Here is a 26,571-nt window from a genome sequence, read left to right on the forward strand (position 1 = left end):
TTCATCTTAAAAATTTTAATTGAGGAATCTGCTCATCGGACACAGAATTTTCAGAAGAAAATCACTGGCTGGACAGGTGACCTTTTAAACAACATGGAAAACACAACGCGGCCTAGGGAACACTAAAATTAGTTGATTGTTTTGGCTGGCTTTGCATCTTCCAGTTCAGCAGACAACCATCGGTAAGTACGATGACGTCGAAGAACTTCAATGGCTTTGAGCTCTAAGGGAGTAGGCTCGATACCAAGGTCTTCTAAGCCAGGCAGGTGAGGCAATTTCTTGTCAGTGATGTGAATCTTTAAATACATAAGAAAACACAAAAGATCCATGAAAGTTAACCAACACCATAAAATTGCCCATCTTGTCCCCAGCAGGTAATCTGTTCATCTACACTCCTCCACTGTTAGTATGTGTAACAGTATCAAGACTTGTTTGACTTTGTAAAATCTGGAATGTTTTTTGCTTCCTGAAATTCAATGTTGCAAGGCAAGCATGGTAACAAGTTCAAAAGAGAGATCCTAAAATCTTCCCAACACAGACAATCTTTATAAAACAGATCAGTTCCATATCAGAAGAAGAAATGCAAGCTACCATCAACCATAAGAAAAAAAAATATTCCAAGTCACTAGTAATAAAAAGTGCTAATGAAAACAGCTCTTAGGTTTCATCTTATATCCATCAGACTGGTAAAGATGAAAAAATAAACCCAAAATGTTAGAGATGCTGTGAGAAGACAGACATATTAATGCTCTATTCAAAGAGCTATGAAATTATCCAACCATTCTAACAAAATAATTTGGAGTTATTCTAAGTAATGAAACCCTACATATACTTTGACTCAGGGATATCACTCTGAGGCAGGGCAAGGAGAGAGGAAAAGGTCTTTATTTAAACAAAAATTTCTATAGCTTTACATTTTTATATTAGCAAAATATAGAAGTTGGCTATCAATTGGGGAATGGCTGAGCAAAAGTGATATATGATTGTAATGGAACATTAATATACCATAGAAAATAGTAAATGAAGAATTTAGAGATACTAGGCAAAATTTGACGTGAAGCAGTAATGAAGAACCAGGAGAATACCTTATAACTAACTACACTAATGTAGAAAAAACACTGAAAGACTTCAGGACTCTGATCAATGACTTCAATCATGACTTGAAAAAGCTGTTAGTGAAATGTGCCTCCCACTTCTCATCAGAGAGGTGGTTTAAAAAAAAAAAGCTATAGAATGATATATATCTTTTCAGATATGAATAATATGTTGAAGTATTTTGTTTGTATTTATTTGTTACAATAAAGGATTTACATTATTGGGGGGAAGAGAGAGATGTGGTAGAAAGTCACTGAGAAGTGACAGATTGCTTGAAGAAAACCAAATTTTATAAGTGACAGTGATATGTAAAAAAAGAGAGAATAAAAGATTTTATAAGGCAAATAATCCCTATCCTCCAAAAAAAATTGGGAATTGAGAAGAAATAAAGGTTGCTCTATGTGCTATTCAGTCCTCTTTTTCCTGTACCTGGGTTGTACCTCTTCAATAGAATTTCTAGCTCAGCTCTCAGGCTATCAGAATTTATACAGAACTTGTTTCTCCCAAGCATTCATTCTACTGATCACTTCCTTACTCCAAGTATACTTCAATCTTTTAGTGGTCTGGAGAAGAAAAGTGTTGCCATCCTACTTAGAAACCAAAGGAAATGAATCAGGATCATAAAAGTATAGACTTAAGTCTATAAAGGACTTTAAAAGCTATCTAGTCCAACCTCCTTATTTTATAGTTAGAAAAACTCAAAAGTCCACAGATTGCCCATTGGCTGACTTAGCCAAGGTCACACAATTAGTAAATGTCAGAAGTGAAGTGGAATTAGGACTCTTGATACTTTCACTCCAATACCAACAATCATTCTACTAGATCCGGATTTAAAGCTTACTTCAGACACTCAAGAGCTGGGAGAACTGAGCAAATTACTTAACATCTTTTGAACTCAGACACTTCATAAGTAGGGGCTAGACTAATTCACTGGTCACTAAAGTCCCTTTCAAATCTATATCTAATTTCTGCATTTGTAAGGATTATGTGTCTGGAATGAGGGAGGTGAGGGCTTCAATCTGACCTGGTGTGATGATTTTAACCAATAGCACTATCATCAGTCCTGGGACAAATGCTCAGAAGCCAAAACACATTCAGAGAAAAGAGAGCAAGATGGGGAGGGGACTTGAAAATGGGTCTCTGCATCCAGAGAGACACTTATCAGGACCGAATATGGAGCACATATTGGTATTTTCACCTTTTTATTAATGTTGTTTGCTTGCTTGTTTAATTCTTTCTCATTTTTTCTCCTTTTTGATGTGGAAATGTTTAGAAGAATTGCACATATTTAACCTATATTGGATTATTTGTTGTCTGAGGAGGGGGCAGGGAAGAGGAAAAAGGGAGAAAAATTTAGAACACAAGGTTTTGCAAGGGTGAATCTTGAAAATTATTTTTATATGTACTTTGAAAAATAAGAAGCTACTTTTTAAAAAAAAAAGGAAAAAAAGAAAAGAAAATGGGTCACATAATGTACACTCAAAGGAACTATAGACAATTAATCCTGAAGAAGAAAAAAATCTGGTGGGTCATCTTATCTATCTTCAAATACCTGAAGGTCTACCATTTATAAAAGGAATCTGATTCAACCCCCTATATAATAAAATTATAGAGAAACACTGTTGTTTTGATACAAGGAAAAATTTCTTAACAATTAAAGTTGTTCAAAAACTAAATGAGTTGTCTTGGTTAATGCTATCTAACCTAATGGTACTCCTCCACTGCATTAAGGATTCATGCACAACCAGGATGATCACATAGAGACACTATAGAGCAGATTTTCTAAATTTAGTGCCTATAAACTGTTTTTTTTTTATTACTTTTATAAATGTATTTCAAAGTAGCTAGTTTCCTTTGTAATCCTATAAGGTTTTAAGAATTTTAAAATATTATTCTAAGAGGTCCAACACACAAAAAAGATTAAGGCCCCTTGTTATTGAAGAAATATTTTGAGTCTGGTTTTTAGATATCTTCCATAGCAGTAGACAGTATATAGTAGTAATTTAGTGACAGTGATTGATGATTACTTTTCTCCCAAAAGGTGAAATGCCTGGAACTTAGAGAATTTAACTTGGCTCACAGGTCTGTAGCTAAGTCAGGATTATAATAAAGTAAAAAAGAGTATGAGTCAACAACTTTTACAAGTCTCTGTCCAACAAAAAGGATATATGCAATGTTTGTTAATGCAAACTTACTCGCTCTATTTTGTCCCTTGTAGTCCAGGGTTCAAATGGACTCATCTCAAAGATTTTTCCCACCAATCTGGAAACAAACATGAGGTTAAATGAATGTTCCATCTCAGTGCAAAATCATTTTAGCTAGCTAAAAGAATCACATTGTGAGGTTGTTAATGTCTGACTAACAAATGTTTAAAAAAAAATTTTGAATCATACAAACATAAAACTCTACCTATCAGGTTCAATTTCTACTTCTGAAATTAATTATCTAACTTATCTAACTTCTCTGGGAATCAGTTACTTCATCTACAAAATGAGAGGAAGCTGGATTAATTGGTCCCTGAGGTTCTTTCCAGACCACTCTTCATCCTATCCAACCCAACACCAGAGTCTAGTCACCTTACTAAATGCCCTGCTGCCCATGTACACCTTCTGCTCTCCAATTCTATTTCTTCCTGAGGTAGTAATAACAAAATCAATTTTGCCAATGTTTTTGGAAAGGGCATATTAAGCTAAGCCTTCACTTAACAATTCCTATAGCTGTCTCAACCAGAAGTTCTTCACCTGAGGTCTGTGGATTTGTTTTATTAATATTTTGATAACTTTATTTCAATAATGTTTCCTTTGGAAGGCTATATATTTTGGTTTGTATATTATAAAGCATTTTGAGAAGAGGTCTATAGACTGCCAAAGAGGTCCATGTGACCAAAAGCAAACCAAAAAAAGGTTAGAAACCCTTGGCCCTGACTAAAGCTTCCTTTATCACTCCCTGATAAATGTTACACCCACCAAGTAGAAGATAATTTAAAACAGGGAATGTTTCAAGCTTCTTTACTAACAAAATCCAGTGCCTAGTATATTGCCGAGTACACACCAAACATTTAATAAATGCTTATTTGATTGATTAACTCTATCCCAAGTAAGCTGACTTCAGATCTACTTGGCCATGCCCTTCATATACATTTTCTCCACAAAATATGTCTTTTAAAATAAATCAAAACAAGCATTCAAATAGAACATACAAATGTAAACCCTGTAACATTTGAATCTGTTGTGTCAAGAGTTAATAAATACCCACATCATATTAAGTGTTATGCAAATATGAATATATATACAACTTATTCCAATGGCTCCTTCGGATCTATCATCATCAAAAATTCCTATACTTAGGTATCTTGAATGGACCTGAAAAGAGTCTGCCCTACACAGATGACAGATCTTAGTGTTCAGACAGGTAGAGTCCTGTCCCATTGTTACGCTTATAAACTAATCTCTTTTGTTTGGGTAAATTTATCAGGAAAGCCTAATAAAAATGACTAAAACAAAGTTATAAATCTTCATATCTAAAAAGTGAATCCTTGGGCAGAGATGCAAGGTATGGCACCTAGACTTTGAGCCCCTGATTCAGGGTGACTTCCAGGTGCTACATTTTAGCAAAGAGAATCTGAGAATCAAGGTGTCACTGAGATTACTATCAAACATCTGTTTATTTTCTTTGTACATAATTCAAACTTGTTTCCTGAATCTCTTCCTTTTGCAAACAATGGGCTAGGTTTTGGCACATCTAAGTTTTTGTCTCACTGAGAAGGGACCAGTTTCCTCTGCTTAAGGGTATATGAAATGATTAAGTAGTCTCACCTTCAGTTTTATACCTAACGTGAAAAATGAAATCATTCAATAACTCACACAATTGGCTCTGTTAATAGTAAAAACTCTAAAGTTTACAATTTTAATAGTTCAAATTATATGATTGGTTAAACTTGAAACTGCATATTGTTTTCCATTTCAATACTACCTCCAACTCTTTTTTCATATAATCCTTATATATAAAATGCTAACTGTAACATATCAATATGGCTATAAGAGATGGCAAATATAAGCATACCTGTATTAATTTCTTTCCAGAGAAGAATTCCAAGAAATATTTTACTTACTGATATGCAAAACGTGGCATGTAGTATGGAAGATATGGTCTGTGAGCCACAGCAAAGATATATTGCACGAAATCATATAAGAGGTAGCGATTCGGCCTACAAAAACAAAAACATTTGCTTTTGAATTGCTACTCCTAGCAATTTTTTTTTGGGGGGGAGGGGGAATCTTTAGTTAGAGAGGTTGATAGATGATCAGGATTAGTAATTCAGTAAGAACTCCAAAATTATTTGACATCATTTAAAAGTAGAGAAATGATTAGTAAAGACAAAATGGGACAAAGAGCCAAGCAAGTTTCTTCAAATTTATACATTTTACAATAGTATTTTAAATTCTCACTCTATTGTAAAATCATGCTATGGAAGTGATTCTGAGTTCTCAAAAATTATATCAGTAGATCTAAGCTGAAATTTCTACTGCAGATTCAGCAACTGTTATACAGTATGTCTATCTGTCCTGCTGAACAAAGTCTATTCTAGATAAGTGCAATGAAGTTCATTTCCACGAAGGTTAACCATAAGTGTTAGGACTTTTTCAACTTTAGAAACTCACTAAGACTGTCATCGAAGCACAGAGAGTCTAAAGTAGTGGCTGTGTGATTAGTGAGAAGTTCAACTGTGAGTGACTGGAAATAGTATATATGGAATAAGGGGAGAGATAGGAAGAAACAGACAGACAGACAGAGATAGAAGGAAGGAGAAATGGGAAGAATAAAGAAATAGAGGAGAGAACTTTGTGAATGATTTGCATGGAGATTACATTTAAACCCAATGGAGTGATGAGGTAACTGAGTTTAGAGAGAGAACTCCCCTCTCTTCAGTTAGATGGTATAATATGGAAGAAAAGCCAACATAGGACTGAAAAGGAATAAGCAAAGAGGAGGAGAACTAAGAGATAGGTGTCATAATAACCCAGAGAGAGAATTGAGAAGGGGCAGAAAAGTTAAGAAAAATGAAGACACAGAAATGATTATATAGACCATCATTAGATCTGTGTATAAACTTTTCCAGCTTGTGCTCAATTGGTACTGAACACAACATCACCTCCTTTAAGATTCAGTTCAAATTCTATATTCTACAAGAAGTCTTTCCTAGACCTCTTAGTTGCCAGTGCCTTCCCTTCTGAGATTATCCACCACCAACTATGTATCTTGTACATACCTATTCATTTACATGTTTTTTTCCCTTTCATTAGAATGTAAGCCCCTTGAAGTCAGGGACTGTTTATTCCTTGCTCTGTACTGTCAGCAATGCCTACCACACAGGCATACTATTAAATAAATGTCTGAGACTGACTGCATTCAACCTATGGACCATGACTAAGTCACCTAACTTGTCTGGACCTAAGATCTCTAAAGTTTTTTCCAGCTTTTAAAATTCTATGATTTTCATACCCTGCTGTCTTAACAAGTTTACAGTTTTTCATAAAGGCAACTGAGTAAATATTTTTGTGCATCTATATAGTCTATAACATTTGATCCAAATGAGAAGCAAGGACTTGGAATCTAAAGTAGCTGACTACAAGTTTTTTAACAGCTGGCAGACATGGAGGAAAAAAATACATACCTTTTTGCATCTAAAAAGAATGAATTATTTAACAAAAGCCAAAGTGAAGACTTTGATAGCTCTACAAATCCAAATACTGTTTTGTTTAAAAGTTACACTATGACATCTGGACCAGGAAGAAATATGACAGTGATCCTTGGAAAACTCTGAGGATATTTTTATTATTTAATAAGTCACACTGTTTCTCTAGAGTTCATCCCCTAAAATAGCCCATGGGGAAAGTGCTGAGCTTTTGTAGGTTTCTGTGTTATTAGCTTTAACTGTATGCCAGAACTTTCCTCTGATATGGAACTAAGAATTTGTTCATGGACCAAAAACATGAATAACTATTAAGGGCTTCCTATTAAAGATAATTGAATTAGCTGTCTGTTTCTGATACTTCCCTAGAAAGCTGATGAATCCTATTTATATTGCTGGCATCTCAAGCTGAGACTAAGAGAGTATATATCTCTCTTTTCTCTCTCCTTTTCACCCTCTTCTTCCCCCCTGCCCCCACACCTTTCCTTTCTTCTCTCTCCCTCAATCTCCCTTTTCCCCTAGTCTTCCTCCCATTTCCCAATCTACCACAACAGGTCTGGCTTAAGGCTGGGAAACTATAGTCTCCAGCTTCTTTAAAAATTAATATAATATAAAGAAAATATATTCAATATTGACTAGTAAATAATTCGGAATCATGTAACAGATCCTAACACCAGATAATCACTTAACCTTCAGTTACCTTCAGTTTTCTATTACCTTCCCTTCTTAATGTAGAACATATTTGACTTTACAACCACCAATCTACTAAAAATATTTTGTTAAGAATTTTGATACCTTTTGAGATGTAAGCATGTTGAATGAACTGTAGTGAAAACTGGATTTAGAACCTGAGCACTTGCGTCCGAATCTTAGTGCTGCCATTTAATGCCTATGCAACCTGGAACAAGTCCTTGATGAGAGGAAGGACTCTGGAGCACTTTTTTAAGTCTATAGTCCTTATGCTCTGCCATTGCAGATACTCTGGGCTGTCATAAAAACATATCCAAGAAACATGACATTGAACCTATTAATAAACGAGGACGTATGAAAGTGGAAATCTCTGAACTAGTTCTCTGAACAGAGGAATGACAGAAATAAATGACTCCTGATAACAGAGACCTGAGAGACACAATTTTCAAGACATCAGATTTTACCACACATTTTGTCCAATGATATTTGAAAAGTTTGCATTAAGAGTCACCTACCCAGTGAGGGCATAGGTCTTCCCTCGAGCATCTGGATCCTTAATTGCATTGATAATGGCTTTGGATACATCTACTACCTAGGGGAAAAAATTACTGTGTAAACAATTTGATTACAAAGATTAATGACAATTTGAAATGATCAAAATAAAGACATAACCTATTTTCAAAAGCTCTTTAAAAAGAACATTTTGCACATCTCACTTATCCTCATAATAGGTGTGCAGTTTTGTGGAAAGATCAATGACTTGGGGTTCAGAGGACCTGGCTTAGATCTGTCACTTACTACCCTGGGTAATGACTTCATCTTCACATTTCCTAAAATGAAAAATGAAGGGATTGATTTAGATGACAGCTAAGATCTCCTTTATAACACTAACTCTATGAATCCTGTAAAACAGGGAAAAAACAGGTCTCATCAGTTCCATGGTAGAATTACTTGCCAGAAGCATCAACCGAGGCAGGGAGGGGACATAAAGAAGAATAAGGAATGGCATAGTGAGTCAGAAAGCTGACAGCCATCATTCCACCATACATGGAACTAGAATATAGAACTAAAGCCTTTCTGCACAGTAATCCTCTCATTCTGATTGCAATTTATATTCATCTCAGACTGTAGGCTCATTATGGTCAGTATCTCATGTTTAGATGTATCTGTAATCACAATACAACTGATAACCCCTACTCCTCCAAAAGCTCTCATCCTTGGCAGTTCTTATTTATGTCCTCCTGAACATGTTCCATACAGGGAGCACCAACATACTTGGAAGCTTTCCTCTAGTACTCTTGATCCTGCATAAGTTAGAACAGAGTAGGCAGTCTGTCTACTGATTGATTATCCCTCATTCCTACCCGGTGACTTCTGGCCCATTGTCTTTTCCAGGCATGCACCTCTGATGACAACCAACATGTCACTTGTCTCACTCAATTCTTGGTTGGTAATCACCACAACCTTCTTGGGCCTAACATGCACCTCTCCATTGTTCTTGGGGTGGGGTGGGGGACCCACCCATCAAAAGAGGTGATTAGGATCATATCTTATTTAGTTTTGCATCTCTCTTAGGGGCTAGCATAATTTTGTTTTGAATGGGATTATGATTTTAGTGAAGTATGGAATTATCAGTGAGGAAACTTCCTTAACCGAAGCAGATTAGCAAGTGTTTTATAATTTATAGTCTTAGTCACAGAAAAGCATTGAGAAGGCAAGTTTCATTATACCATACTTTTTCTTCTGGTACCATATTACAAAAATTAGGTGTTTGTTAATTTAATTAATAAGGATTTTCTAAAGAAGGTTCCTTCCCATCTCACCAAGAATACTTACATAAACTGGTTGCTTCTCTGTTTTTTTACCCAATGAAATGAGAGGAACACCACCAAACCAACGGATATCTTGCAAAAAAGAATACAGATAATCATAAGAACATGTGATTAGTCATACAAAACTAGATAATGTACAATTGTACATATATGCATATGTACAATTATATACTACCAATAGTGTTGATACTAGAAGAACTATATAGAAGAACTTTCCCTTTGAAGAATCCAAAGAGAAAAAAAAATTTTTTCTAACATTTTTTTCTGCTTTTCTTCCAATTGTGGCTACATTGGTTTTATCTGTGTAAAAAAATCATACGTTTTACATCTTATAATACACTGATGATAAATCCTTCCCTTATCCATATACAGGACAGGCAAAGTATTCCAACCTCTCCTAATTTGGATATGGTATCACCATTTATGTCTAAATCATAGGTCCATTTTTACCTTAATTCTAACTCATTCTGAAGATCTCCCTGAATTAGGGAAAATATAACTTTTTCAGATGGGAAAGCTAAAGGGGCCAAAGAGCCAGGAAGAGACTTATCTCCTTATCTTATGTTATACATGCTCCAGTGCATAGTCTCCCAAAGTAACTGATCCACAACTTTCTTAGGAGGCACCCACAACTACAAATAAAGGAGCAATTCATAAATTTCCAGACTACCTCTAAAAAAGGTCAGGATCCTCATCCCACTGTGAGGACACACTAGAAGAAATAATAGAAATGAGTCGATGGAATCAAAAACTAAAGTCAGAGAGCCTAAGACCACTATCCTTCACCCTGACTACTATTCAAGTTGAATACTTCAAAAACATTGGAAATGCAACACTTCATTCTCTTTAGAAAATCAGTTTAGTCAAATCCTAACCAATTTTTAATGCCTTAGCCCTATGGTAGTTTCATAACACTCATGAACCTCTTTTCAGAATAAGTTTTTTTTTTAAATACATAAAATACAAAGGATTATAAAGGCAATCAATTATACTAAAATAGAGTTATCAAAATATTTCTTAAAAATAAGTTCATGAAGCCCAGGTTAAGAATAACAGCTGAAGCTGATTTTCTCTTGTGACATAAGTATCATGACTAAAAGAGCTTTGTGAGTCAGTATAAAATGTATCCTAACAAATGAAAGTGTTATCAAAAATAATTCATCAATAGTTCTTCAGTACAGGACTTATCTCCACTTAGTACCCACACCATCTCTATATCTCAGAAGATCATCTCAGGTCTACTTCTTATGAAGAAATGTATAAAACATTCTAAATTTGCATAATTTACCTCTGAAACATAAGATAAATCCTACTTCATAAAATTCTGTAATTGAACAGGTTCTTAGAAATAATTTAGTCAAAACCCTTTTATTGCTCTAGTAGAATATTCTCTAACATCACTGACAAATGATCAAGCAGATAACTCACAAAGCAGTCATATTTTTGGATAATCCTGTTAGAAAATTATTTTTTCTATTTAAGTGAAATCCGCTTCTCTCTAACTTTTACCCATCTGTCTTAGTTCCAGCCTTTGAAGCTATTCGGAGTTAATTCTAATCTCTCAATATGATATATATTCAAGAAGATACTAATCATGTCCCTTATTTAAAATAATCTTTCCTTCTTATTAAATATTTACATCTCCCTCTATTATTTCTTAGATGATACTGTTATAAGCCTCACTTATGATTCCCCATAAATACTTTGTAATTAGAAAGACCCCTGTTATCATTATACACTTCAATGATACTGTATGAGGATGTATTCTGATGGAAGTGGATATCTTCAACATAGAGAAGAGCTAATCCAATTCCAATTGATCAATGATGGACAGAATCAGCTACACCCAGAGAAGGAACACTGGGAAATGAATGTAAACTGAGAGCACTGGTTTTTGTTTTGTTTTGTTTTGTTTCTCTTCTCAGATTATTTTTACCTTGCGAATACAATCCTTCCTTTGCAACAACAAAATGCGGTTCTGCACATATATATTGTACCTAGGATATCCTATAAGATACTTAATATGTATGGGAATGCCTGCCATCTAGGGGAGGGGGTGGAGGAAAGGAGGGGAAAAACTCAGAACAGAAGGGAGTACAAGGGATAATGTTGTAAAAAAAAAAAAAAAAAATTTACCTATGCATATGTACTGTCAAAGAAAATGTTATAATTATAAAAATTATTAAAAAAAAAAAACTTAAAAAAAATAATTAAAAGACCTATGTCTGAAAAAAAAAAAGAAAGACCCCTGTTCCATATATATTTGCCATTATTTCTTTGTCCCATTCTCTTACTAATGATGTAATATGCATACTTATAAAATAGGAAATGTGAGCACAGAATGTTTTACATAATGTCAAACACCTTTGATGTCCTAGTTGGTTTTGCTAAACTGCTTCTTTCTTTCTTTTTTTTAAACTCTTTGTTACAAAGCAAAATAGATAGAGAAGAGGGCCATATTTACAAATGAATGTGATATAAAATTAAAAGGCATCAGTTTTTAAAATTCATTTTTAAAAGATAGAATGCATACTTGCAAAGTAATTGAGTAATCTATCCTCTCTTCCAAAAATGTCGGAGGGCTTCATAATGATGGCTTCAGGAAATACCTCTCTCACTGCTTTGTCCCCAACAGCCTGTCCAAAGTAAGGAATAAAAATAAATGAGTAAAGCTTCCACTCTATTTTGCTAGTAGGCTGGTAACTATCTTCCAAAGCCTTTAACTCCAAGTTATGTATTAATACATAAACTGTCAAAGAAAATTTGAAAACCTTGAACTTCAATGCCTTTACAAGGTCAAAATGCTGGCTGGCTGAGATGATAAAAAGGGTTTCAGCAACAAGAAGTTTAGTTCACATACTAAGAAGAGTAATAGACAAAAGAGTAGGCTCATAGATCAAATACTACCTATTCCCAGAACAGTCTGGAAAAGGCACAGACAGAATAAAACTAAATACCAACCAATCCCAGGAAAAATCCAAACACTTTTTAATCTTTTGTATCAGCAGGTACCGGATACTATCCTGGACTTTTCTGAGAATACTACAAACCAATATGGGTAAAACTTGGGAGCTGCCTTGATTTAGATCAAGCGCACTAAAATAGCCAGAACGAAGCTGGTTTGGAAGGCAAGAGGGTTAGATGCCATGAGAAGAGACATTCTAAGGCTCTCTTCTTGAATATTCCCATATCATGTAACCATATTCCAATTCCAAAGAATATTTTCTCCTCCACATCAGGACTCTAAATGTGGTCCAATGCCAGAGAAATATGACAATACAAAGTCCCTCAAAAAGGAAGCATTTCTTAACCCTATATAGAGGACACAAACAAGACACTGGCAAGGCCATTTGAAAGTGTGAAGAGTCCATTTAGTCAAGAACATTAGCCAGCTGAGATGTTTCAGCATTCTAAATGTATTTTCCCTTTAATGAAGGAAAAAAAGCTTAAAGAAAAGAATTCAGGAGCAGCTAGGTGGTGCAATGGATAAGAGCACCAGCCCTGAAGTCAGGAGGACCTGAGTTCAAACATGGCCTCAACACTTAACACTTCCTGGGTGTGTGACCCTGGGCAAGTCACTTAACCCCAATTGCCTCAGGAATAAATAAATAAATGAATGAATGAATGAATGAATGAATGAATGAATAAATAAATAAATAAATTGAAATAATTTAAGTGTGGGGCATAGTTGATGGTGTCTGATTACCAGAATTTCAATAGGAAGCTCTTTTTCCTTCCATCATACATTAAAGAACAAATGACACTAACCCTGTGACCCACTTCCTGGTTCAATTTTATACTGACCTTATTTCTCAGGTATCTAGAAGTGCTTCTGATGTCAGCGTTGAGATGAGAAACATGAATAAATGTTTCTACCCCAGCATTCTTGGCCAGCTGAGCTATTGTCTGGGGAATGACAGCAAAGACATCTGAAAAGTCGAAGTTTCTGAAATATAAAAAAAATGATGTTAGAAAAGAATTCAAGAACTATGATATCATGGTATAGCAAAAACAGTACTGAACTTGGAATTAGACATCTTGGGAATTACTCTAGCCATTACAATGCTGTGACTCTGAGTAAGTCACTTGAGCTCCCTAAGCCTCAGTTTCTTCAACTGCAAAAAGGGTAAAATTATATCTACACTATATATCTCAGAGGGTTGTTGAGCAAATAGTACTTTATAAAACTTTAAAGCAGTTGTTAACCTCTGTGACTTGGATCTCTTCTCAGAATGTTTTTCAACAAAAATAAGTTACAGGGGATTAAAAAGGAGATAACTTACGATGAAACACAGTTTTAAAACAAACTCATGGATCCCAGATAAAGAACAACTGCTTTAAAATGCTGAGTAAGTGCAAACTAAGATCATTATCTCCAAAAGAATCAACTTATAGCTACCTAAGAGACTGGTTTTGACAGCAATGTTTGTAGCTTGTAACACAAATTTTCATAGCATCCCAGATCTAGAGCACAACAGGACCTCAGAGACAATCAAATACAGTTCTATCATGTTAGAGATGAGGAGGTGAAGTGACTTGCCCAATCTCACAGAAGTAAGAAGTAGCAGAGGGGGAATTTGAACTCAGACTCTCTTACTCCAGGATCAATGCTCTTTTCCCTCTATCACCAACTCTTTTTCCTTCTGTATTGCAGAGACAGACCTTATTTTACAGATAGAAGTGACAAAGGGGCCCTGTTCAAAAGAAAGAAATCCATCTCAGGAGCTTCATATTACCAAACTTAGGGTCAGTCCTTGTTCTCTTTCTCAGCTCAGTCCTCCACAATTTCTTTTTTGACTATCTACTCCAGCCCCTAATTACTAACACAGCCCTGTCCTTGTCTGAGAATGGCAACATGGTACAGAGGGCCGAAGTTAGAGGACCTTGAGTTCCAATGTTGGTCCAACTATCTATTTATGAGCAGTACAACTTGGGGCAAATTAGTTACCTTTTTGGGTCTCAGTTTCCTCATCTATAACTTGAGGGGATTAAACTACAGGAATTCTAAAGCTCCTTCTGCTATAAATCTATCAGTCCCTCACCCAATAATCTTGAAAGGAGGAAGAACAGGGGAAGCCATAAAAAAAGAGACTGAATAAAGTTCTTTGTCATATACTTTCTTCTCTACATAACTATTAGTTTTATCTTTAATCCTTTTATAAGATCAATGACATTGGAACAGAACGAATTGACCAATTATATCATATTGTCTTCCATCCTAACTCTTGTTCCCATGTCAGAATCTATGTACATAGTGGAGATGACAAAAATTTAGGGACGTATCAGGGGTACTGGAAACACATGCATTGGAGTAATCCTACAGGGCTTTTTCATTTATTTCTAAATATATAACTCACAAAGATACCCCAAAGTCTGAATTAGCTAACAGACTACCCAGAATTCCTGGAGGACCATCTTAGAGAGGACTGGGACTTAAGGATATTCTAAATGGAATGGTGGGGCAAATTCCATAAATCTGTTCACTGAATTCTCCTATCACTAACAAATACATCTTAGCTTACCCAGTATCTTTTCTTTCTAATCTGTTATTCTTAATTATCAATCTATGTACAAAACTCTCATCTGCTTCCTCCCATTCCTATTCATCAACTGTATTCTTCCTCTCCAAGTCTACTACCCATCCTGCTCTTTAGACATTCAGTCACATACCACTAACCCTTTCCATCCTACTGGTTTTTTTTCTTTTTTTTCTTTTATTAAAAAAAAGAAAGAGAAAAAAATATAAACAGAAAAGGAAAAAAAAAAAACAAAGCAGAACATTGACATATGCCCAGCAGATCAGGGAGAATTCAAAATATATAACAATATATTCATGAAAAAATATAAATAGAAGAAATTATATTCTTGAGTTTCCATCTTTGCTTCCTTTAGGTTGTTCTTTTGTTCTCTGCTGCATACTTTTTTTGTACTTTATTTTTTTCCCCTTTTCATCCCTCCTATCTCCTCAAGCAGAGTATCTTAAGCACAGACATATTTATACATACATATACATATACATACACACACACACACACACATATTACCCACCCCCCGACCACTCCCCCACATATATATATTTACATTCACACTCGCCCACATATACATATATCTATATACACATATACGCAGAGCAACATGCACACATATCTATATACTCAGACACACACAAAATTTATCCATCATGTATGCATCTAAAACAGTATTATTTTGGCTGACATATAATGTAGATTTCTCTCTTGCCTGAATCTTTAAGTTTGACTTTGTCTAAGATCAATGATTATTAGCCATATTTTTTACTTCTAATAAATTTTACTCCTGATCCTTGTTGTAGTGTTTTTGTGTATATCTTTTCCCCTATCCCTGCTAAGAAGTAGATATAATTCTACTCCTTAATTTGCTTTGCTATCATTTTACCTCCCCCTACTCATGAATCCCTCCCTTGTCTTCTTCCCCAACTCCCCCATGTCTCCCTCTTTCTTTACAGATTTTTGAGAGTACTATATCCTTCATGGTATGTATACAGAATTGCCTATTTAACCCATTCCTGAAGTGAGGAGGTTGTCGAACTGAGTCCTCCTCTTCTCTATAATGCCTCTGTGTCTATTCTTCCTTTGCACCACATCTGTACAACATAATTACTATTTTTACTTTTTTCTAGGTGGTTTTGCTTTTTAGAGTCAAGTCATACTCAACTCTGCCCCAATCTTTCTTTTGAACTATCCAATTGCTGATGTCAATTTCAAATATATGGTATACATTTCCAGGTTAAAAAAACATAAAACAATTTGTCCACGTTAAGTTCCTTGAAACTGATCTTTGATATTGGCTCATATATTAAATTCTGTTGAGTTAGGATTTGGTTGAAATAAAGTCCTGAAAATCTGCAAGTTCAATGAATGTCATTTTTTTTAAATTTAATATTATGGATAATTTTGCTAGATATGATATTTTTGGCTACAGACCTAGTTCTTTTTGAATTTTTAAAAAGTTTAAAATTTATTTTTAATACACATTGCTTTATGAATCATGTTGGGAGCATGTTTAGAGCAAAAGGGAAAAACCACAGGAAAGGGAAAGAAAAAAAAAAACCAGAAAAAAGTAAGCATAGCATGTGATGATTTATATTCAATCTGCATAATTCTTTTTCTGGATACAGATGAAATTTTCTGTCCAAAGTCTATTGGGATTGATTTGAATCATTAAACCACTGGGAAGAACCAAGTTTTTCATAGTTGGTCATCATATATTTTTACTGTTATTGGGTACAATGTATTCCTGATTCTACTTGTTTTGTTCAGCATTAGTTCATGTAAATCTTTCCAGACCTTTCTAAAATCAGCCTATTCATCATTTTTTTATAGAATAACAATATTCCATCAGCTTTATATACCACAATTTGTTCATCCACTCCCCAATTGATGGGCATCTACTCATTTTCCAATTCTTTGCTACCACATAAAAAACTGCTACAAACATTTTTGCACATGTGGGTCCTTTCTCTTCTTTATGATTTCCTTGGGATACAAAACCAGTAGTAGCACTGCTAGGTCAAGGGTATGCAATTTTATAACTATTTGGGGATAGTTCCAGATTATTCTCCAGTTTTCCCACATCCCCTCCAACATTTATCATTATCTTTTCTTATCTTAGCCAATCTAAGAGATGTGAGGTGGTACCTGAATTGTTTTAATTTGCATTTCTCTAATCAAAAGTGATTTAGAGCACTTTTTTTATATGACCACAGAGGTTTTAATTTCTTCATTTGAAAACTGTCCATATCCTTTTGACCATTTTTATGTATTGGGAAATGACTCTGACACAGTTCTTTATATTATTTTAGAAATGTGATGTTTACCAGACACACTGGCTGTAAAAAAATTTCTCCCAGCTTTGTACTTCCCTTTTAATCTTGTTGCTGTTGGTTTTGTTTGTGCAAAATCTTTTTAATTTAATGTAATCAAAATTTTCTTTGATCAAATTCCTTTCTCCAAAGATCAATAGGTAAATTATTTCTTGCTCTCCTCATTTGTTTATAGTATCATTCTTTATGCCCAAATCATGTACCCATTTTGACTATATTATTGACTATATTATATATTATTATGGACTATAAGATACAGGTCTATGCTAAGTTTCTGATATATTATTTTCCAGTTTTCCCAACAATTTTTGTCAAATATTAAGTTCTTACCTCTGAAGCTAGAGTCTGGGAGTTTATCAAATACTAGATTACTATAGGCCTTGATTATCATGTTGTATATATCTAATCTATTCCACTGATCCACCATTCTATTTTTTGGCCAGTACCAAATGGTTTTGATGACTGCTGCTTTACAATGTAGTTTTAGGTTTGGTACTGCTAAGCCATCATCCTTTGTACTTTTATTCATTCCTTTGACATTCTTGACCTTTTGTTCTTCCAGATTAATTTTGTTATCTTTTTCTGGTTCTATAAAATAACTTTTTGACAGTATGATTGGTATGGCACTGAACAAGGAAATCAATTTAGGCAGAATTGTCATTTTTAGTATATTACCTTGGTTGACCAATTAGACTTGATAGTTTTTCAAATGTTAAAATCTGTCTTTATTTGTATGAGAAGTGTTTTGTAATAGTGTTCATATAGTTCTTGGGTTTATCTTGGCAGGTAGACATCCAAATATTTTCTCTTCCTATCTCTTGCTGATGGGCTTTGTCAGTAAAATACAGAAATGCTGATGATTTGTATAGGTTTGTTTTATATCCTGCAATTTTGCTAAATTTAGCTATTGCTTCGAGGTTTTTTGAATGATTTTCTAGAATTCTCTTAAGTATATCACCATATCATCTGCAAAAAGTGATGTTTTTTTCCCCTCATTGCCTATTCTAATTCTTTTCTCTTTTCTTTTCTTATTGCTAAAGCCAACATTTCTAATATAATATTGAATAATAGTGGTGATAATGGGCATCCTTTTTCCACCCCTAAGCTGGTGTATATATGACATATGATATGATTCCAGGACCTACAGTCTTTTATTGTGGTTTCTAATATGTCCTGTAAAATTCTATTTGTAGCTTCAGTGTATATGAATTGGTTTTTTCCTTGTACTTTCAAAATATTCTTTTCAATCTGAGGGTTTTGAAATTTGGCAATAACATTCCTGTTTCCACAAAGGATCTCTTTGAGATTGGGAGCTGTAGCTTTTTTCTATTTCTACTTTCCCTTTAAGTTTTATCACTCCAGGACAATTTTTCATGGATTTCTTGCATTATTGTATAAAGGTTCTTTTTTTTCTAATCACAGCTTTCAGGAATCCAATTGTTCTTATATTTTTTTCTTTTTAGATCTGTTCTTCAGACCTGGTTTTTCCCCCTTATGTTTCACATTTTGTTCTAATTTTTTTCATTTATTAGAATCTGTTTTGTTATTTTTTGGCCACTTATAGCTTCACTGGCTTTCCCTTGACCAATTCTAATTTTCAAAGCATTGTATTCTTCTTTAAGAGTCTATATCTCCTTTTCTAGTTAGTTAACTGTTTTTTCATAATCTTATTTTTCTTGGATGACTTTGTTCTTTCTTTCTTTAATTTTCCTTAATGTGTCTCATTTGATTTTTAAAGTCTTTGAATTCTACAAATTCTCTCTGGGCAGGAAGTCATTTCACATTACTCTTTGGGGCAGAAGCAGTTTTTTGTTTTTTGGTTTTTTTTACTTCAATGTCCTCCTCTTAAGATGAACCCTAGATCTTTCCTATTCCCATAGTTAAGTTTCTATGGCTGGGTTCTTTCTTCTTTGCCGGTAATTTTTTTTTTTTTTTAAAATGAGAAATATTAGTGTAAGCACTTTTAATCATGGGATGGGGGGGGGGGGGGGGATGATGCCTTTAGTTTCATTTCACCTCTGTCCTCTGATCTGGAGTCCCAAACCAAAACCTTTAGCAAGTGGTCACAACCCACTGCTTGTGCACTTCTGGGTATGCTAGTTCCTTTTTGCCCAGGGCTATAAGATCCCTAACTTTGCAAGCAATTCAGATGAAAGTTTCTATGGTTCCTGCTTAGGCTTCAGTCAAACACAGCTGGGCCCAGACTTCCCCATTTGGTGTTTCTAGAAGCTAGTCAGGAGTTTGTACTTCACAAGGGTTAATCCCCAGCCTAGGGGCTTTCTTCAGATCTTCTTGAATTATACAAGGACCCAGTTCTGCCCCAAATTTAGATTTTTTAGTCTGTGTTTACCATGAGGCACAAATTTGTTCTGTTTGTGAGGGAAATCTGGAGAGCTTGAAATTTATCCACTTACCCTGCCATCTTCCCAGAATCCTCTCCCCTCCACCCTAATGCTAACAAATTCCTTTAAGCCTTCACATCTGTTCTTCAATTGTTCCTTTTACCTCTTTGATTTAATTTAAAACCTAGTCCCTTGAACCCTTCCACAGAAGAAGTCATTACTTTTCTCCCTCCCAACTGTCTTGCTCTTGCCAATGTCCCAGACAACTCTCCTACTTTTCTTAATGGCTTTAGCATCTTGCTCAGTTTTCTTTTCATTTTCTTCAACATCTACACAGTGCCGATTACCTGCATACTCCAATCTAGCCACACTCTATATTTCAATATTGACTAAATAAATTAGAGGAAAGGACTTTACTTTCCTGGGCCTCCAGTGTTCTTGCCCAAAAAAATGAAGCAAAAATCAAATCATGAATATTCAAAGTTAAAGCTCTAGTCTAAGACACTGGAGGAGTCATTTTCTGTAACCTTTTCTTTTGTTGCTACCAAAATATACTACTTAGGAGGAATAAGAGGACTGCAGAACTCTATGGCTAGACAATTTCCAAAAAAAATTCTAAAGCTTCAAATCTTTAAATGTCAGAATATCATCTATATTTTTATCGTATATCTTACAGTTCTCACCATTCAAAAAACAAAAAAACTGTTTATCCTTCAGCCTGAAGACATAGGTGACTTATCACTGTGGACTCACAGAAAAGGCCATTAGGCCTCTAAGAGCAAAGGAGTCTATATAAAGGAGAGCTTAGAGATCACAATCCCAATCCTTCATTTGCAATATTGCGTTTAATATATTGTTAACAACTTATCTAAATATGTGCTATACTGTATGTGTATTGTTTGGAAGAAAAAAAAAAAAAAAAAAAAAAAAAAGCTTTTATGTGTTTTAGCCCTACAGCTACAACAATATCCTAGAGATCTTAAAATTTTTTTGTATCCTTACCTGTTCAGCATAGTGCCATGCATATGCCAGGTACTCAATACATACTCTTTGAATAATGGACAACTCTATACCTGCTGATGAGGAAATCCTGGGGGGAAAAAAGAAGGAAAAAAAAAAGTGCCCCCAAGAACTTACTTAGTCTCCCAGTCTCGTCCAACAAGATTGATGACAACATTGCTGTGCTCCAGTGCCCTCTGAATGGAACTTTTATCCTTAGCATTCCATTCCTGTAAGAATATCATCAGATCAGATTATAAACTTCAACAACAATATTCTATGATGATCAATTCTGATGGATATGGCCCTCTCCAACAATGAGACGAACCAAATCAATTCCAATAGAGCAGTAATGAACTGAACCAGCTACACTCAGAAAGAACTCTGGGAGATGACTATGAACCACTACATAGAATTTCCAATCCCTCTAATTTTGTCCGCCTGCATTTTTGGATTTCCTTCACAGGCTAATTGTACACTATTTCAAAGTCTGATTCTTTCTGTACAGCAAAACAACTGTTTGGACATGTATACATATATTGTATTTAATTTATACTCTAACATATTTAACTTGTATTGGTCAACCTGCCATCTGGCAGGGGGGAGGAGGGGAAGGAGGGGAAAAATTGGAACAAAAGGTTTGGCAATTGCCAATGTTGTAAAATTACCCATGCATATATCTGGTAAATAAAAACTATTAAAAAAAAAAAAAAAAGGGGGGCAGCTAGGTGGCGCAGTAGATAGAGCACCAGCCCTGAATTCAGGAGGACCCGAGTTCAAATTTGATCTCAGACACTTAACACTTCCTAGCTGTGTGACCCTGGGCAAGTCACTTAACCCCAGCCTCAAAAAAGGAAAAAAAAAAAAAAAAAAAAAGAATATCATCAGATCAGATCAAAGAAAACTGGTTATAGTCATATAGAAGACAGCATTATCAAAATTTGGGCAGGTATTCAACTACTTATTACTTTATTTACAAAAGAGATAGCATCTTATGAAGGCTTTGGTCTTGACTAAAAGATTACTAAACTCAGGTTAATTAAACTGATCAATTTTGGTCCCTAAAGACACATGGTGAAATACATTTCCTTTCTCTTAGTAGAGGTGGAGAGCCAAATGGGCAGAATGTTGCCCATTCTTTCAGAAGGTCTATCAGTCTCTTTTGTAGCTGCTGTTCTTTGTAATTAGGTAGGGTTAAATGAGGAAGAAGGCATATGAAGAAATGACATGTTTAAAAAGTTTTTTTTTTAATTTTTTAACTTACCAAAAATATAATCTGGCCTAGGTCACCCATGGGTCGAAGATAGGTGAAATCATAAGGCTCACACCGATAGGGGACAATCACCTGTGATCCCATACGCCCTAAAAAAGGCAGAAAAGATGGACTGAAATGAAGAACAAAGCATCAAGCTATATAGCTATGAACACACACAAATTATAGATATTAAGGGTAAAGAATAATCTGGGAAATGGCTATTAAAAACTTCCTCAGTTCAGGTACTCTGCAGTCATGTTGAAAGGAAAATGGTTCAATACAACTTAACCTCAAGTATATCTTGTATACTTTATCACTGACCTATCCTTCCATTCTGAATATTCATTAGTCCCTGGTTTCAAATACCCAAATTGAAAGTGTAATAACTTAACCAGGAAGCATGTAAGTTAGGAAGACAGACATAAAGGTTCTACTACCATGCCCATACTAAGAACATTTTTTTAAATAAATATTTTTGGCATACCAGAGACTATACAGGAAAACATAATACAATTTTCCTTCATTGTCCATTCTTGTATCTACCACCCCTATTCCTTACTGTGAAGAAATCTGAATTCCATGAAGGAAGGGAATTCTATAAGTGCAATTTAGGAATAATACAGAACATTTCCAGAAAACAGCAAAGGCAATATGCACAGAGTTTTGAATTTTAAAACGGTGAACCCATTAAGTGGCGAATGATATGCTTAAGCAAGCTTACCAAGGTGATTGACGACATATCGACCCAAAAATCCTGTTGCTCCAAATACAGTAGCCACGATCCCACTGACTGAGGAACGCCCACCTTTCCCATGAGGCATAAGAGCATGATGAACTTTGCGGTGGGACTGAGCAAGAAATACAGATGTGGATATAGCAGTAATCCCAGATCCTTAAACATGATAAGAGATAAGAGAATAATCAAAAGTTAAAGCCAGAAGTTAACAAGGGAAGTATTCAAAGACTTTTTCCCCAAGAAGTTCCCAAGTATAACTTGCCAAGCCTTACTCAATTAGCTTGTTAATAACAGTCAGAAAGCTTTATGAACTAACTACTGTGTGCAGAGTACAAGTCGGGCACTCTGAAGCAACACCTAAGAGCTAATTGACATGATTCTTCCCCTTTAAGAACGTGTGATTTTGATGGGTAGACAACTATGCTCTTTTCCTATCCTGTTTGTATCTACCAAGCTCTCAGCCTAACATTCTAAATCTCTTTAGTATCTGCTTTCCCTTCAAACCATCCCCTTCCATCACCTTACATCTTTATGTTGATCAGTCCACTAACATTATAACTAAATAATGTCCAATCACAACATCTTCCTCTACTCCATTTCTGCCCCCTATTAGCATGATTTCACCTTAAGACTTTTCTAATCTTTCTTCCTACTTATGTTATCCTACTTCTATCATACCTATATGGGATATCAACTCCTTATTGACAATTTTTATTCTGTCCTTTCTCAATTTTCATTCTTCCCGTCCTCTATCCAACTCTAATCCTTCTGTTGACCTTCAACTTTTTCATCTCTAATTGATTTTCAGTAAATATCTTAAACACAACATATGCAAAACTAAACTTGTTGAGGGAACTATGAATCATTCTCAACTCATTTACCCTCCATATAAAATCTACTGCTAAAGCTTCTGTATTTTACTTTTGAAATCTCCCTCTCCAATATACCTTCATCTCTTCTGACAGTGCCATCTCACACTCATATCCCTTAGCTTTCAAACCCTTTACAACCTAGTTTGGCCCCTTCCTTCCCAGTCTTGCTGGGACTCCTCCCACATACTCTCCAATATGATGGCACTAGTATCCTTGTTGGCTCCCTTCAAGTCCTGCTTAAATCCTACTTTCTATAGGATGCCTTTCTAAATATCTTTTTAATCTTCATGCCTTACTTCTGTTAACTTTTTCTTATATAACCCACGCATAGCTCATTTATACATATATTTACATATAAATACAATTTATGTGTTATATAAGCACACACATATTATTTTCCCTAATAGATAAAGAGCTCCTTGAGAGCAGACGCTATCTTTTGCTTTTCTTTATATCCCAGTGTTTAGCACAATGCCTGACCCATAGTAGATGCTTAATAAATGCTTACTGAAAGACTGACTTTACAATACAAAGATCCTTTATTTTGGCAAAAAGAGTGTACACCAAAATAAAAGTTGAACAGCTCTACCTTCTCATTAATTAGCCATGCTCTATCCACCCTAAGTAGTGGATCTTCTTTTCCCCATACAGATTTAGGTTTAAAAAATTATTTGTTCTCTTACTTTTTCTTTTTTCTTGGTTAATTATTCTGCAATACATGTTAAGGACCATTCTCATAAAAATTATGATAATGAGAAAATAAGTTTGTGTTGATAGTTATTAATGCCCCTTACATTGCCTATATTTATTATATTAATATGTATTAATATGATCTGTTTTTTTTTTCATCTTTTACAATTTTGTCTTCAGCTATCAAGCAATTCCTCAAACATTTCAAGATGGTGTTTTCTCCAGCACACATATTCTTGCTGTGCATCTCAGAAACATATTATGTTCCTGCCAGGTTCAACCAATAACATGTACATAGAGCCTGGCTATTTTTACTTTGATTCAAATTAAAGTTAGCAGAATTCATGTGCCCTCAAAATGAAGGAAAAGAGAGTCTTGTATTATTCTTCATAATTTACTTTTTTAAACACAACTTCAGAGCATGAATGGTACAACAACAAATAAAGAGAATTACCTCCAGTTCCTCTCATTAACTTCTTTGCAATTTAGCCTTTTGACTTCACCACTCAATGAAAACTGCTCTCTCCAAAGTTACCAATAATCCCTAAAAGGCCAAATTCTTTACCTCTTTGAAGAATTTGACACTACTGACCAAGCTCTTTTCTCTGAGATATGACACCACTGTTTATTGGTTCTCCGCCCGGACTATTCCAAGTCTCTTTTGTTGGTTTTTCATTCACATCTTATATCCTAACAGTACACTACCCCAAAGCGCTATCCTCGGCCCTCTTCTATTTCCGACACTCCAGTGTCCCAGTGACACAGGACCAGTGTCGTGGCCTCATACCTAGTTTACTGGTGCTGACCAGATATTTTTCTACCCATGTCGTGTCGGTTTCTCAAACTCAATCACTTTCTTTCCCTAAAAGCCGACTCCTCTTCCAAACTATTTCTGTTGAGGGCAGGACCATCCTTTCAGTTACCATCCTCAATCATCCTCTACCCCGTCACCTTTACCCTAACAACCCCAGTCTCTCAACTTTTCAATCAACAAGCATTTATTAAATGCCTAATAACCATATACTATATTAAGGAACAATAATAGCTACCAGTTATATCATGGCTTACCCTGTGCCAGGAGAAAATTTTGGAACATAAGATTGTGAATGCTGAAAATGATCTTTGTGTGGTTTTTGGAAAAATAAAATACCATTCATTAGAAAAAAGAAAAAGAAAATCAGTCTGATGGCAGATGGATTGAAGTAGGGAAGAATTCTGAAGGAAGATTAATTAGGGAGCCTCCGCAATAACCCGGGCAAGAGACAACAGCCAGAATCAAGAGGAAAGTGTTGGAGAAAAGGGACCAGATGCAAAAGATGCTGGGAAGGTGAAAAGAGAGGAAGAGGGCACCTAGGCGGCGCAGTGGACAGAGCACCAGCCCTGAAGTCAGGAGGACCCGAGTTCAAATCCGCTCTCAGACACTTAACACTTCCTAGCTGTGTGACCCTGGACAAGTCACTTAATCCCAGCCTCAGGGGAAAAAAAAAACAGAGGAAGAAACTGTTACTGCGCGTGACCTTGGGCTAGTCACTTACTTCACCAGGAGCCTCAGTCTCCAGTATCAGGACAGAGCCGGAGGTATTTCTGAGGAAAGGCAGGGGGAGAACAGAGAAGGGTCTGAGCTCCTCCCCTGCCCCCAAAGAGATAGTGAAGAGGAATGAGGTGACACATAAGCCTGAGAACGGCCTTGAAGGCCCGACTCCGTACACAGCGTAGGGATAACGAATTTGGGAGCAGAGAAACGTCAGGTTAGCCCCTCCGCGTCCCTCTTCCTATCCCTCCAATCCGCCCCCTCGCTCCCAGACTGTTCCCCGGCCCCAGGGACAGATTCGGCAGTCCAGGAGACTAGGCGAAGGACTGGGCTCTTCATCCAGCCCGAACCCGGGGAGGCCGCGGCGTCTGGGGCTCTTCCTCACGAGCAGGGGGGAACTCCCTCGGTTAGAAGCACCTCGTCCTAGAACACCGGCTCCAGCCGTGGGTGACACTTACGTGACATTGCCAGGACCCGGGGACTCCGGGCGACCAAGGCCGCCGCCATGATTTCCCACAATTCCACTTCCCCCGGCCTTCCCAAGGAGGTACGGCTCCCGAATACGACCAAACTACCTCCTTGAGTTTCGTGTACGCCTGCGCAGAGATTGGTCCAGCAGACTGGAGGAGATTGATTTTTATTTCCAGTCTGGTAAAGGAAGAGATTTGTCTGCGCCTGCGCGAGAGTTAATTTAGTGGGAGGCTGGTGCTAATCCTCATTCTATCTGGTTAAGGAAGGAAAATAAAAGGGAAATGGTCAAAATCTAGAAAAAAAAAAAAAAAAAAGTGAGAAAACATGTCCCAAAGGGTCCCCAGAATGGCTAGAATTATAGATTCTTAAAGTTGTAAGGGCCACTTCAGGGGTTAGTCACTAAGCATTTAAGCACCTAGATTTAAGAAAGCAATGGAGAAATTATTAATAATGCAAATTAAACTTAAAAAGCAGGGACTTCTATTCTTTTTTTTTTTTTGGCCAT

General features: G+C 35.8%; 1 protein-coding gene across 1 annotated transcript; it reads right to left on the bottom strand.

The window, feature by feature from the left end:
* Positions 1-26,207, bottom strand: NDUFA9 (NADH:ubiquinone oxidoreductase subunit A9). The gene is made up of 11 exons (XM_074269201.1): positions 26,054-26,207; positions 22,488-22,658; positions 21,776-21,873; positions 20,650-20,741; positions 13,114-13,255; positions 11,843-11,945; positions 9,314-9,381; positions 7,993-8,069; positions 5,207-5,302; positions 3,291-3,357; positions 1-296 (listed from the first exon to the last, which is right to left on the bottom strand). The coding sequence occupies exons 1-11, from the start codon at positions 26,100-26,102 to the stop codon at positions 129-131; spliced, it is 1,131 nt and encodes a 376-aa protein (XP_074125302.1). The 5' UTR covers positions 26,103-26,207; the 3' UTR covers positions 1-128.
* Between the last annotated feature and the right edge of the window lie 364 nt (positions 26,208-26,571).

Source organism: Sminthopsis crassicaudata, chromosome 5 (assembly GCF_048593235.1).
Source record: "Sminthopsis crassicaudata isolate SCR6 chromosome 5, ASM4859323v1, whole genome shotgun sequence".
Lineage (NCBI taxonomy): Eukaryota > Metazoa > Chordata > Mammalia > Dasyuromorphia > Dasyuridae > Sminthopsis > Sminthopsis crassicaudata.

Bases quoted from the DNA above. Each gene is read 5' to 3' on its own strand.
- NDUFA9 (XM_074269201.1), bottom strand. From the start codon at position 26,102: ATGGCGGCGGCCTTGGTCGCCCGGAGTCCCCGGGTCCTGGCAATGTCA. The intron at 20,742-21,775 runs GTAAGTTAAAAA...ATATTCTTACAG, and splicing joins TAGGCCAGATTATATTTTTG to GAATGGAATGCTAAGGATAA. The intron at 3,358-5,206 runs GTAAGTAAAATA...GTTTGTTTCCAG, and splicing joins ATGCCACGTTTTGCATATCA to ATTGGTGGGAAAAATCTTTG.